Genomic DNA, 14,370 nt, shown 5'->3' on the forward strand with positions numbered 1-14,370 from the left:
ATTAAACTTTGTATAGACCTTAAAACTGTGTAAGCACACCACGTGTTTTCTGTAACAATAAACAAGTTTCTTATCACACATTGTAATTCAGGAGAGTTTAATACAAATATCTGCGGATGATATACACATAGCAAATGATATAAGGTAAGGATTATAATTATACACACAGACAAACACACGATATTAGATCATGTACTTTAAATTATTTTAGGTTGGTATCTGGAACATGTTGAAACGAATGATAAGATGTAAATAAAGTGATAAATTGTAATGCCTCCGGTTAAAAAGTAGAACTTTATTCAGTATATTAGCTTTCAGGTACATACTATATCTTACACCCGACAATGGAGAATAATGGCGAAGAAAAACCGTTCCCCGTGTTTGACGGGATGAGTGTACCGCCTTTTCCTCATTTAATCGAAGATGCTGAAAAAAGGTTTAAAGAAATAAGAAATTTAGAATGTAGAAAGGATGACATCATACTGGCTACCTATCCAAAGTCAGGTAAAGACTGCACTTGCTTTATGTCTGTCACATGCAGTGTTTCCAATACACATTAATATCAAAAACTGCGCAAACGTATATAAGTTGTTTGCTTCGTGTAAAATATGAACACATAGATACAAATTTGTGCTTTTTTCCTTTTATATTCCTGTGTATTAGAAACACTATACATCATAGCATATACTACCATGATAAGAGCGCATTTACATGTAGATAATTTGAATTATGAAGTCTCTGAAGAGCCTACTGTAAACGTACTTTTTTCCACGGGGTCATAATTCCGCGGAATCTCTTTTTCTGTTTAATCCGCTGGTAGTTAATTACGCGGATATCTTAAGATTCTCCTTATATGCCTTATATTTGAATTAAGTTCGATGGGACTAATAAAAGTACCTCTACAGTATTTTAATTGCGTTACTTCAGCTTTTAGTTTATAACCATTTTTATACCCCCGCTTGAAAAGTGGGAGGGTACTAGTATATAGTAATCGGTTTGTCCGTGTGTCTGTCCGTCCGTCCGTCCGTCTGTTAAGCTTTGGGGTATCCATCGCTTATCCGCAACTCCTCTCATACCACTGAAGGAAATTTAATGAAACTTTCACAGAATCTGTATTACATATTGACATTGTGACCTTTTTGATCTGACATATATTTTGAATTTTCCAGAGCAAAACATGGATACTGCCATTATGTTCATATGGGGGGCGGGGGGTATTATTTAGTGAGCTTATTGCTCACAGTACCTCTAGTTATGGAATTGAAATTGTAACAGTATATTCGTTGAGAATTTATGCCAAATCAGAAAATACATGTAACTTAAATCTTTGTTAATTTTTTGTTAAGTTATTCATTTAAGTAATATAAAAGAAAGATTATTGCACTAGCAAACTTTTTTTATGATAGAAAGCTACAAAATATTCTACTAAGTCATACATGTACATGCTAGCAGAAATATGCTTGTCGAGATAAAAAAAAATAATTATGATCGACAGACTGTCTACATATTGTTATACATCCACAGCTTTTGAATTTAATCGTATAAAGTTGAGTAATTTTTCTGTTAAAATGCATGACATGTGGACATATTACAAAAACAAAAAGATACATTAAGTTTTTTTTTTGTTCTTTAAGGAATGAAGCTTATTTCAACTTTTGTTATACGATATAACATAACTTGGGGCAGTTTACGCTTTATAAACCGCGAAGCCGGAAAAAGGCTTCAAATGTCGCATATTTTGAAAGTTAACGTCAAGCGGAGTAACACGTTTATAACGTTACTCATTGTGACGTTGGCAAGTTATGTTATAAAAAATGGATAAAACCGTTTAACCAATCAAATGGCGTGTTACAACTAAAATGAAATTATTCAGCTATAATCAAAATTCGCTCAAATTACTATTATACTTTCAGGTTCTTACTCTTCTCTTCTCTCTTGTACTGCCCCCTATAGATTACACATATAATCATTAACAAAGATAATTAAATCATATTATTGAAAGCAACAAAATAAAAGAAATTAATATCAAACAAAATCAAATTAAAAAAAAACAACAACATTATTTTAACAGGAACGCACTGGATATGGGAAATCGTCTGCATGATCCTCAAAAAGAAAGCCGAATACATGAAAGAAACCAAAGAATTTCAGTTTTTGGAAGCTCTACCGGACATGAGCATAGTTAATAATCTTGCCTCTCCAAGACCACTGAACACGCATGTACCTTACAGGTGGTTACCAAAGCAGCATATAGAAAATGGCGGAAAGATTGTCCATGTTCTGAGAAATCCTAAAGATGTTGCCGTGTCGATGTATTATCATGTTAAAAGATTGCATGGGGGTTCAATGGTCTTCAACACATTCTATGAAAAGATATTCGTAGGTCCAGGTAATATTTGTTAATTAGTTTTGTAGTGACAGGGTTTTTTAACATCACTCTCATACATTAAAAAAAAATTTCCTTTATGACGTTATATCGTGTTACGTTATATCGTTTTGAGAGTACATGTATATCCTGCTGTTGTAATGTAACGACAGAATGAAATACTTTCAGTAAAAGGGAGAAAAAAGGTTCTATCTTGTCTCTTAAAAATAAATGTACGTAATCTCTAACTTTTTTACTTGTCAGACCTCGTGAACTTAAGTTGCTCGAAGTGTTTCGAAAGAACGATAACTCCGTATGGACCAAGTAATGATTGTCAAATGACTCTTAGTAGGTACAAATAATATACCCCCTTCACGTGACACACTTCAACTAATCGATAGCCTGCCTTTCATCGATAAATCAACAGAATGGATAGAAATACAGAAATTCCATCGAAATATTATTGGTACATATTCATTACAGTCTGAAGTATATTTATTCTAATTATTTTCGCGCCTTTCATGTTTTTCAACCGATCACGGTACCTAGTTCAGTTGGTAGAGTGTTCGATCCATGATCTGTAGGTCGTGAGTTCGAATCTCGGCCACAACTGACCAGATTCGATCAAAAAAGGGTAACAACTGCATGCTCCTTCGCCTTCTCTGCATTCTGAAGTGAAAGTTGCGGGTCCTTCGGACGAGACTTTAAAAACGAGGCCCTGTGTCACGACAGGCGTTGGCAAGATAAAGATCCCTCACTGCTCAATCAGTCAATGGCCCTGAATATTGAGTAAAGGTCAAAATTTGAAGCCCTTCACTGGTATATGATGAAATCTCAATATATATGAGTAAAAAATTCTCTATTGGGAGTAAAAGAAAATTCATCAATCAAACATGTATTTCATGTTTGTATCCTTTATTATTCGGCATCCATAAACTTCATTGGGTACAATTAACGGAGCCAAAAAAAAAAAATAATCTAACTTAAAGGCGAATAGGTCACATGCAATCCAGCATTTAAATAAATGTTTGAAAATTGATATGAAATCATTTCAAGATTTATTACTTTTTTACTTAATAACTTTCACAGAAATTTAAATGCCCTTGAGCTTAAAAATAGTATAAAATGTGTAAAGCAACTTTAATAATCAGCATGATGTTTCATGGCTTTATTTTTTCCCCCATTTCTTCATATGTTAATTTCCTGAAATCGGTGTCTATTTTTCGGTGGATAAATTAAATTCAATCATATTTAAGAATTCTTTTTACTGTAAACAAATAAAAACCTTAAGAAAAAATTTAAATTATGCAACATCTTTGATTTTTTAAAAAGTCGTTATTACTTTTTCTTTTAAAGTTCAGCATATGGGAGGTTGGTTTTCGTACGAAAAAGAATTTGAAAGAGCAGAAGCGGCGGACAAACAAGGTGCAATTTTTACAGTGCACTATGAAAGTATGAAAAAGGTTTGTAAAATTTTCTTTTTAGATGCATAAAAAGCCTGACAAAATGAAGTGTGAAAAGTATATATGATTCGTGTCCTAAATTTCGACCCCTACCGAGCTTCCATACTAGGCACTTCCGGAAAATATGGCAACATGTCCTCTATCATCATGAAAAAATCAGCTTCCTAGCTTGAGTCGTTTTTGAGTTCCATCACAGGCATGGAGGTCCTCAAAATTTCGATCAAAGGGCGATAACTTCCGACCGGAAGTGAATTTCAAAAAAATTATAAAAAAAAACGTTTAAGGTTTAGATAAAGATATACCTTCTCCGAAATTTTCAAGTAAATCGGATGCAAAAGCAATGTGTCAGAAAGCCTGACATAAGCCTGACATAATAAAATTTCCCTTGCTCTGTCATTAGTGAGTTCAAATTTGAAGTAGATACATGGGCTAAGATAAAAAGGCACTGATGGATGAGGTGTTCACACTTTTCATATAAAAAGGGCTCTGTTTCCAACTTAAAGTTTAAAATTTCCAAAAGATGCTGTGCTGCAAATTTAGGCTCGTTTTTTCATATTCTAAGAACGTTTAAATTCTGAGCGTGAAACAGTTTTCGTGCAGTGTATTTACTTAAAATTTCCATTAACAGCAATTGATAACAAATTGACCTAGGTTAACAAAAGAGCTGTAACCCACTCGTCCTGGACGATTAAAAAGATCATGGAATAGTTGATCTTCCAATTAAGAATAAATTTGATGTAGGATTAACTTTAAAATAATGTTTGTTTGCTCTCCCCCGACTCGAGATGAACAATATAGGTCGGTGCATTATTTAAAAAAAATTCAAATCAATGCTGAATTTTCAAAATCTATTTTCCGGAATGCATTACAAATAATTATCTCGAGCTCGTGCATGTTTTGAGTTGGATCATTCTGAAGCCATTCGGTCGGTAGAGGACAACCAAAAGAATTTGAAGATTTCCTTATTTATTTTTTTTCTGCTAATATCCGGTGACAAGATCACAGACCACATAACACAGAGTATTTCCATATTCAAAAGGACAGTATAAGAATCGGAATTAATAATATTAATATTATATCAGGCATAATTTGAAGTACAGGTGGCACAAATTACCTTTTGTGTATATTGTAAATTGCTTTAAAAAACTTTAGAACTATTATCGAGAAAATAACATCGATTAACAACAATGTCAATTCAAACTAAGCATTATTAATATGTAAATACCGTAGGTATTTCAACACACTATTAAAGTAATAATCATAAGGAGTTTATCTGCCGAGATCAGCTAACTAAAATTCAAAAATTACATTTTCTATTATTTCATTCTTACTAGTATTTTGTTTTATTACTTAATATAAAGATGGGAAATATCTGTAAATTACAAAACTTAAATCAATCGCGTTTCAAAGATTTAAAACAATAACAGATTTATTTATCGACTACACAAAAAGTAATAGATAAAGTTTAAAGCCAATTAATGATTGATTGATTGTATACTGTTTAATGTCCCTCTCCAGAATATTTCACTGATATGGAGACGACACCATTGCCGGTGAAGGGCTGCAAATTTAGGCCTATGCTCGGCACTTACGGCCTTTGAGCAGGGAGGGATCTTTATCGTGCCACACCTGCTGTGACACGGGGCCTCGGTTTATACGGTCTCATCCGAAGGACTGCCCCATTTAGTCGCCTTTTACGACAAGCAAGGGGGTACTGAGGACCTATTCTAACCCGGATCCCCACGGGAAAAAAGTATAGAAAAGCATGATTAATCAGGTTCAAAATATGTGGGAAAAAATTAATTTCATCGTAAATAACACATTTTCTGTATATTTTTATTTAATTTCAAATAATTTTTAAAAAACACGACACGACATTGTTAAAATTTTTGCTGGTTTTGAGTTTCCATCGATTAAGGAACTTCAGGGATATTATATTCAAAGAGTCCAAATGACCATGTGAATATTTACCTTAAGGTTGTCTAAATTGTCATACATGTACATACATCTATGGAGGAGGCAATTACTGTATTATCATGTGATTTAATGACACAAATTAGTTAAGCAGTTGTATTTTTCTTGATTGTTTCCGTCTCTATATGAGTGAAAAATTCTCAAGGGACGTTAAACAATGTAGAATTCATCAATCTTGATTGTTAAAATATGTTGAAATCAAAGACAAACAAAATTAGAAAAATACTATTAAAATAAACAAACTGTTTTGTTGTCTTTTGTCTATTTAGTTTCGGAGATATAAAAGAGGGTTATGATGACTGGGCCTAATTACTACGGAAATCACATCACACAAAAATCACAGCTCTTATTTTCTTATTATGCACATACACCACTAAATGTACATGTACAATATATATATTTGTGCTTTAAGTTGATTGCTTTAAAAAATATATTTTTTAAAAAACCATTCCGATACAATTGTACAATACAAATTGTACATGTAGCATAAATCAAGAAATCCACATGAATACAATTTCAGTTCTCTTAGTTTTAATCAAAAAACTAATTCTTTTTTCATTTACAGAATCCAACAGATGAAACCAAAAGACTAGCCAACTTTTTAAATGTGGATTTGACTGACGAAGTTATAGATGAAATAGTAGATAAATGTAGCTTCAGAAAATTAAAAGAAGCCACTGAGTCAGTGAAAGACCTTCCAAAATTTTCAAATAGATCTCCTGACAAGATGAAGCAACTGATGACGAAAATGTATAGAAAAGGTAAGCATAAACTTGTAAAGAATGTTTATGTTGAGATACGATGAGGGATTGTACTCCAAAAATTTGCAGAGAAGATATCAAAGGTGCATAGACACAGATTTGAAGTTAATATTTTCTGTATAATATCACGACTTATATATTGTAACAGCATTTCACATGAAAATATATTTAAAATCTTATTTCATCTTAAAGTTATTGAAACTTTATATTTTTGGATGGGTTTGATTGACACATCCTTGTACTTTCACAAATTTAAATTTTATTCTTAATATTAAGGCAAATTCGTTGTGTGTTAATGAAAAATAACAAAGCTTTAATCCAGAAAAATAATAATATTCAGTGTAGAAATGTACGAGAGCAAAACCCTTTTTGCGGGTATTGTCATTTCGCGAGTAGTGCTATGTACATATTTTAATAATTTAAACACACCCGTTAAACATACAGTTTTTGTAAACAGGACACGGACCCTGTTATTGTTAATGTTTACGATTCACCGGGTGTTCAATTTTTAAAGTCTGCTCACCAAAACTCCACGGACTGACAATATACTGTGTGTATGTTTTGCTTTCGAACAGTTTGACTCTGAATTTTTTGGATTATAGTTTTAATATTTTTCATTAATACACAGTGCTACAAGATCGCCACTTTTCCCAAGTATTAAAAATAAAATTAAAATTTGTGAAAGTGCAAGGATGTTTCAATCACACCCATCCAAAAGTTTTAAGTTTCAATAACTTTAAGATGAAATAAGATCTTTAATTTATTTTCGTGTGAACTGCTATTACAAGTGGTGATATAAGTCGTGATATTATACAGAAAGTATTAACTTCATATCTGTTTCTATGCACCTTTATAACAAAAATTTGAAAATACAAATATCTAGATTTTATTTGAAAGGTGAACAAAACATAACTAGAGTCCAAGAAAAAAGTAAAGCAAAACATGCCATCAATTTAAAAAGTAGAAGAAAAGACCATGCGTATAAAATAAAAAACATTTCTTTGTACAAGAAATACACACTATCAACATAAGAATCTTAGATCAAAACCATTTTAGAGAAGTAAAAATACGGTCTTTTAAAGTGATAAGGTTAACCAGTCGTTATTCGATTAATCTATTGTTCGTGATTCCTCATCAGTATGAAATCAATGGTGTTAGGGGCCCTTAGAATTAAGCCGGGAGTTGAGGGTAGGGAGTTTGTCGTTGTTTTTTTTTCAAGGGTAACTTATTAGAGCCTTGAATAAGCCTGCTATTTTAAATGTTGAACTAAATATTTTTATCGTAAATGAGTTTCCGAACCGTACCTAGTGTAAAAGTTAGCTGTCAACTGTAAAAGTCAGCACTCCCACAAGTCCATTAGTAACAAGAGGCCCAGGGGCCACATCGCTCACCTGAGTGTAAGACCTTTACTTGCAAGAATTATGCATGTAGATGTTAGAGTATGAAATTCTTCTTTTTATTCATTTTCTGTAATTGGGCTTGATCTGAGCATAAAATTGCTTAGAATGGCTTTCTTTTCAACCAGTGCTTAATGCCTACAGTGTACCTCATTATCAATTTAGTCATAAAGAGATCAATCTCAGTATTTCTGCAGAATACATATATAGCACTTGTACTGTCAAGTCTGAAGTGTAATATGCTTTTATTGAACAATAACAGTTCTCTCCTTTTTGGGTGGTGTAACATTAGCTATGATAGTTATAATAAAAACACAAAATGTGAATAAGATTTTACTTTTATTTCTTTACAAAATTCAACAGATTTGGTGAAAATTTATCAGACAATTAGTAGAGAATATAATAAAAACTAAGAAGCGTTAATAACAATCAACTATCTAAATTTCATATGACTTCAACAGACATTATATGCACACAGTATCAAATATGCAATATTGCAACAATTTTGTGACAGAAATGCAAAACTTCCTGACAATAACATTACATGTAAACATAGATGCTTTGTAAACAGTTCAAAATTTGTTAAGAGGAAAGTTAAATACATCAAAGTAATCGTTTGAAAGATACGAAATATACTGTTTTTATTTTTAAGTTCAATTACCAGGTAATAGTAAATCTTTCCTATACATAACGAAAGCGAGAATTGGAAAGATTGCAACTGAAAGTGAATAATTATATGATGGTCTACAGACTCTGACTTTGAACATCAACTATTATTTTTAAAGAATTTTTAATAAGTAACATTTACCGGTAATTGGAGTACCTGCAGGAATCAGATAACCTAAACTTGATGGTATTATTCCAAAATGGAGTGATTAAGATTTTTGCAATCAATAATTTTGATTTTAAAGCCCAGTCATGAGAAATTATAGTGATCCACCTTTTTTTCCCTCTCTTTTAAAGGAAAAATTGTAATTTTATAAAGAGGTAGGTTTACCTCCCTTTACGGGCTGGCCATTGACCCCCTCTTTTCATACTTACCTGGGTATAAGTCGATTCTCATGAAATTATAATATAATGGTGGTCATATATTAAATATCTCAATGCTGGAGAAAAATAAATATCAATTAATATGGAGTTAACTGAAATCAGCAATATACTAGTAACTTAGAATGAGTTGACTCAGTTTCTGTCTGATTATGCAGGTTGCTTTCCTATTCTACGCAGGTATAAACTAAAGCTAGTAAAAGTAAATGTTTAAAGCAATTTCTGAATAATTTGAAATAGAAAAATACAATAAACTTAAACATTTTAAGACAAAAAAAATTAAAAAAGATAAAAATTCAAGTCAAATTATTTCAACACAAAGTTTCATATATACAATAAACATACATGATTTCAAAACAAAATGATGTAAAAAAAAATATTTGCTCTGGAAAAAATATTAATTCATATTAAAAGTTTATACTCTCATGTACTCCAGTATTGTTCAGCAGGGACTAAATGACACAAGACATAGTAACATTTATAAACTTACAATATTTCTATACAGCAAATTTTATATGAACAGATGCCGGTAATATTCGATGAATTTACTTCATAAAATTATAGAATACAGTGTTGAACATATATCAAAGATACCAATTACTTGATGCTAGTGTATATTTCTAGTACAACTCTAATCATTATTTAGCAGAACTCATTATTTTCTTTAAAGTAAACTTTGTAAACATTTCAAGTAATCTCAAAATATTTCATGTATACCGGTATTCAAAATACAAGTTCATGATATTCATATGTATAATCATTAAAGAAAAGAATCTAAACAGTAAGGGTAAAACTGTTAACTGACAAACATCAATACAGTATATTCATAATTTCTAAATATTAATTAACACATAATATGTACAATGATCATCATTTTTTGTTGTTGACATGAATGATTGTTATTGATGGTACATGAATTTCCCTTAACATGCAACATTCAATTATTTGTACATTTATTAACTGTCTGTTGAAAATTAATCCACAATAAAAAGTCATTATGAAGGATTCCTGTTTAGTACAATTGTTTTGTGATCATTAATGAGTTATTTGCAGCAAATTTTTTAGGCTATTCCATGCATGCATATAAAAAATAGTTTAAAGTATACATATTACTAAAAACAAACAACATTTACATCAAGTAATTGGTGTCTATATGATACTGTATACAGGGAAATATTCGCCCCATTTTATTTTTCCCACTGTCATCCATCTTTGAGGTATAGACAAATTTAAAACAGGGTAAATTAAAAGAACACAGTATGATTTCTTCAATAAAACTGTGAGTGGGTATAATTTAAAACGCTGAAAAATTGTGTGAAAGGCTGAAAATAACACAGCCAGGGCGAATATAACCCTGTATACAGTAATCAATGTACCAAATGTCACTAAGTGACAGTGGCATATTGGAAGGTGGGAGAGGGGACAAGATGACGTATCTCCCCCAAATGAATACTCTTGCGTCCCTTATATCAGATTTATAAAGAATATGTACAGTAAATCATTTTATGGTCCGACCAATATGCCTCAATCACATCAGTTTCACAATGAGGGAAGTTTGTGAAAATCAAATCAAGTTGTGAACCTGAATCATAAGTTACCTTTTTTATCAATTGTGTGCATTTTAAATTCAACTTCATAAAGTTCAGAAATTCTTTGTGACCTGTAAACAAATCAAAATTGAAATCTCCAAGAATTATCAATTTTTTCTCTGTGTCTACAAAAGGTTTTAAGTGTAACATAACTTCACGTTCAAATTCTTTAAAAGAACATGCTGGGAACTTGTATAAAACAACTATCTGCACTTCTCCAAGGTCTCTGAAATTTATTAAAGCTATGATGAATTCAAGCAAAGTGTTACTGAATTTTGAGATACATGTCATCAAATGGTCTTGTTTAACGTATAATGCTGTTCCATGATGAGGCCGATTGCTGTCACTTCTCTTTTCATGATTAAACAAAGTCAAGTAACCTTCCATCATAAAATTCTGTTCATCATTGATGGTTAGTCTTGTTTCTGAAAAACCAATAACATCTGATCCCAGATAGCATGACTATGTTGGGCCAACATTTGTTAAAGGTTGTATGGTTGGTGTTGGGGGAACAACGTTGGGCCAACGTTGGACCAATGATACCAAGTCAACCTTGTCGACCATGACGGAATTCCTATGTTGGCCCAACTTTGGTCCAACGTAAGCAACTTCCATTCACTTTAGTTTCCAAGGAAGGAAGGATCCTGGTGTTGGCCCAACGTTGGACCAATGTTTGTAATACACCCTAAAAGAAAGTGTATTTACAAGTTGGTAGTAGTATGTTGGCCCAACGTTGGCACAATGTTTGTAATACCTCCTTAAAGAAATTGCCTTATCAAGTTGGAAGTAGAATGTTTCCCCAACGTTGGCCCGATGTTTCTAATACATCCTTAAATAAAATGTTTTATTAAGTTGGTAGTATTATGTTGGCCCATCGTTGGTTGTTTGTAATACACCCTTAAAGAACGTGTCCTATCAAGTTGGTAGTTCTATGTTGGCCCAACGTTGGCCCAGTGTTTGTAATACACTCTTAAAGAAAGTGTCTTATCAAGTTGAAATAGTATGTTGGACCAACGTTGGCCCGATGTTTCTAATACACCCTTTAAGAAAATGTCTCATCAAGTTGGTAGTATTATGTTGGCCCAATGTTGGCACAATGTTTGTAATACACACAAGTGGTATTTTGTTTAGGTGTTTTAAAGATGGGATTTTTATATTGGGCCAACGTTGGTCCAATTATTATACTGCCAGCTAATTGATGGTGTTAATATTATAATTAGCTGCTGGGCTTTACGTTGGGACAACGTTCGCACATTCTGAAATAATTAAGAGGACTTTCTTTGTCCATGCTTATCATTGGATGCCTGCTTTTGTTTAGATATATATTCAACATTTTTACTTTGCACTTAAGTGATCACAGCACCAAAGAATGTTTAATTCTATTTTTTGAATTGTGTTTATGCTTATTTATTTGTAATAATTCCCAGATAGCAGAACATCGTTAGCCCAATCTTACATAATGGTTCTATTATCTATGTTGGGTTACCTTGATTGGGCCAACAATGGCCCAACATGGAATATTGATAGCTGGTTATATATAATGGTGCGATAATGTTGGGCTAACTGTTGGCATGATATAATAAAACTATTATCATGAGAGAAAATGTTTGTTTGGGGATTGGCATCGGCCCTACGTTGGCCCAGTGTACCATGAATCTGACTGAGCATCATGGGTAAACAACAACCGGGCTACTTGTAATATCCGCGCCATTTTTAATCTGACACGAGCGAGCGTAATGAGACTGATACCTTGCATATCTGCATCCACTTTGTAAGTATTTATATGTTTGCCTCGGCACAGCTGAATTAACGTTTAGTTTTTAAACGATATCATGTACAAATCTGTGTAAATCAGACACGGGGAAGTGCAGAGGCCAGGTGCTGTTGGGTCAACACTGTACCCCAGGTAGCATGCTAACATTGGGCCAACGTTGGGCCCATGTAATTGGTTACATCGGGCCAATGTTGGCAAATGACATTCACCCAATATAAGTTTGCTCATCGGCCCAATGTTAGCCCGATATGTTGGGTCAACGTTTGCCCAATGTAGAGTGTTATTTCTACAGATATTGGCCCAACGTTGCGCCAACATTGGCCAAATGAATGTGACATTGTTGGGGAAACGTCAACAAGAACATTGGGCCGATGTTGGCAAATGACGTTGGCCCAGTGTCATTTTACTCCTAGGCCCAATGTTGGCCCGATATATTGGACCAAAATTGGGCCAATGTGTATAAACATTTATTTGTTACAAATCTGTATATTAACAAATCTGATTGTCTCTACAATCAGAAATGAATCTAAAAACCAATCCTACTTGAAAATACAAGCTAGCTAAAATAAATTTAAAATTCTTATAATTTATCAAAACAAAATAAATTATTAGTGATTAATTTTTTTTGTTTCTATACAAGAAAAATAAATGAAAGTATAAAATAACAAACGTGTTTTGATACAGTTAAAACAATAAATAATTTGCCCCTTATTTAGATTGAAATTTGTGTCCAGTAGAATGCATTTCAGAAGTCTACCACTTAATTTACTTATATACACTTAACGTCGAGTACATGATCAAACATTTTGAAAATGTTGAACTTGTTGAAGTTAAAACAAAATTAATTCAGTACTAACATAAATTGGGTTCTTTCATTTAAAATTTATTCAGTGTAACGACAAATTTTCAATACATGTATTTTATATGGGGCAACATTGAATCAAAATCGTTGTGATGATGATGATCAAGCGTAGAAATGTTATGCATAAATGCGTTCATCACGCAAGCTAATCACTTAATCACACCATGAAATAAAAAAGATGGTTATTCCTTAATTGACAGCTTAAACATATAGTGATATACTTGTAAATTTAATCGTATGTTTACTCTTTACTGAAAAAGTAACAAATGTATTAAGTACCAAATACTACAATTTTAGTGCTACTGGAGATTCTAAAAAGACATTGAGAACACAATCAAAGAATAGCTAAGGTATGCCATGGACAGGGATGGGGGAGGAAGAAACAAACAGAGAGGAAAAGAAGGGGGAGGAGGAGACTCGGGAGAGAGAAGAAGAGACTTACGAGAGGGATCAGATGGAAAGTGGCAGTACCTAACTTTTTTTCTGTAATATAGTGTGACATACCTGTAGTTCTACCCTTTTCTGTGTCTGTTTGTCGGTTACAAACACGATGCAGATGCCAGAAACATTTTTGTGTAAGTAATCAAAATGACGGGATTCATTTTAGTATTATTTTTAGAACAGGGGGGGGTTTGATTATTTGTTAGACGTGCTTATTGAAACCAGTAATTTACTTAACTTGTGCATAAATTTACAGTAGAGAGGGAGTATACAGTCATGTAACCCTACATGTATGGCTTGAAGTGAGCACCAACTTTTAGTTCTTTATTAATGTTTTCTTCATGCACTGAGCAATAAAATTATAGTATGTTATAATTTAATTTTATATTTTGATTTCTTTTTCCTCAGTTTTTTAATTAATGTAGAGCTACATGTACTTACAATGAAATACTTGTTGATGGCAATTCTATGAGATATTGAGAATATGTATTAAACTGTTAATCAAGCATATATAGCATATATCAGGGTTCTCCATGAGCTGTTTTACTGTGTTGCTCCCGACACAGTAAAATTTTCTCCGACACAGTAACGATTCAAATTTCATGCATGCGACACAGTAAAAAGTTTGCCGATACAGTAAGATTTGTGATAATTAGAAAATCTAAACACACAAATTATCTCTAACTGAAAATTTAAT

At 32.5% G+C, this 14,370-nt stretch overlaps 1 protein-coding gene across 1 annotated transcript; it reads left to right on the plus strand.

Moving 5' to 3' along the window:
* Nucleotides 1–339: 339 nt before the first annotated feature.
* LOC134259253 (sulfotransferase 1 family member D1-like) lies at nucleotides 340–13,699 on the plus strand (the record flags this gene model as incomplete). The annotated part of the gene is made up of 5 exons (XM_062741854.1): nucleotides 340–504; nucleotides 2,072–2,389; nucleotides 3,722–3,828; nucleotides 6,368–6,563; nucleotides 13,598–13,699. Coding segments are annotated over exons 1-5 (883 nt in total), but the record flags the coding sequence as incomplete, so codon positions are not given.
* Nucleotides 13,700–14,370: the final 671 nt, after the last annotated feature.

Source organism: Saccostrea cucullata, unplaced genomic scaffold, assembly GCF_032062105.1.
Source record: "Saccostrea cucullata isolate Sc308-1 unplaced genomic scaffold, CSIRO_AGI_Scuc_v1 ctg11933, whole genome shotgun sequence".
Classification (NCBI taxonomy): Eukaryota; Metazoa; Mollusca; class Bivalvia; order Ostreida; family Ostreidae; genus Saccostrea; species Saccostrea cuccullata.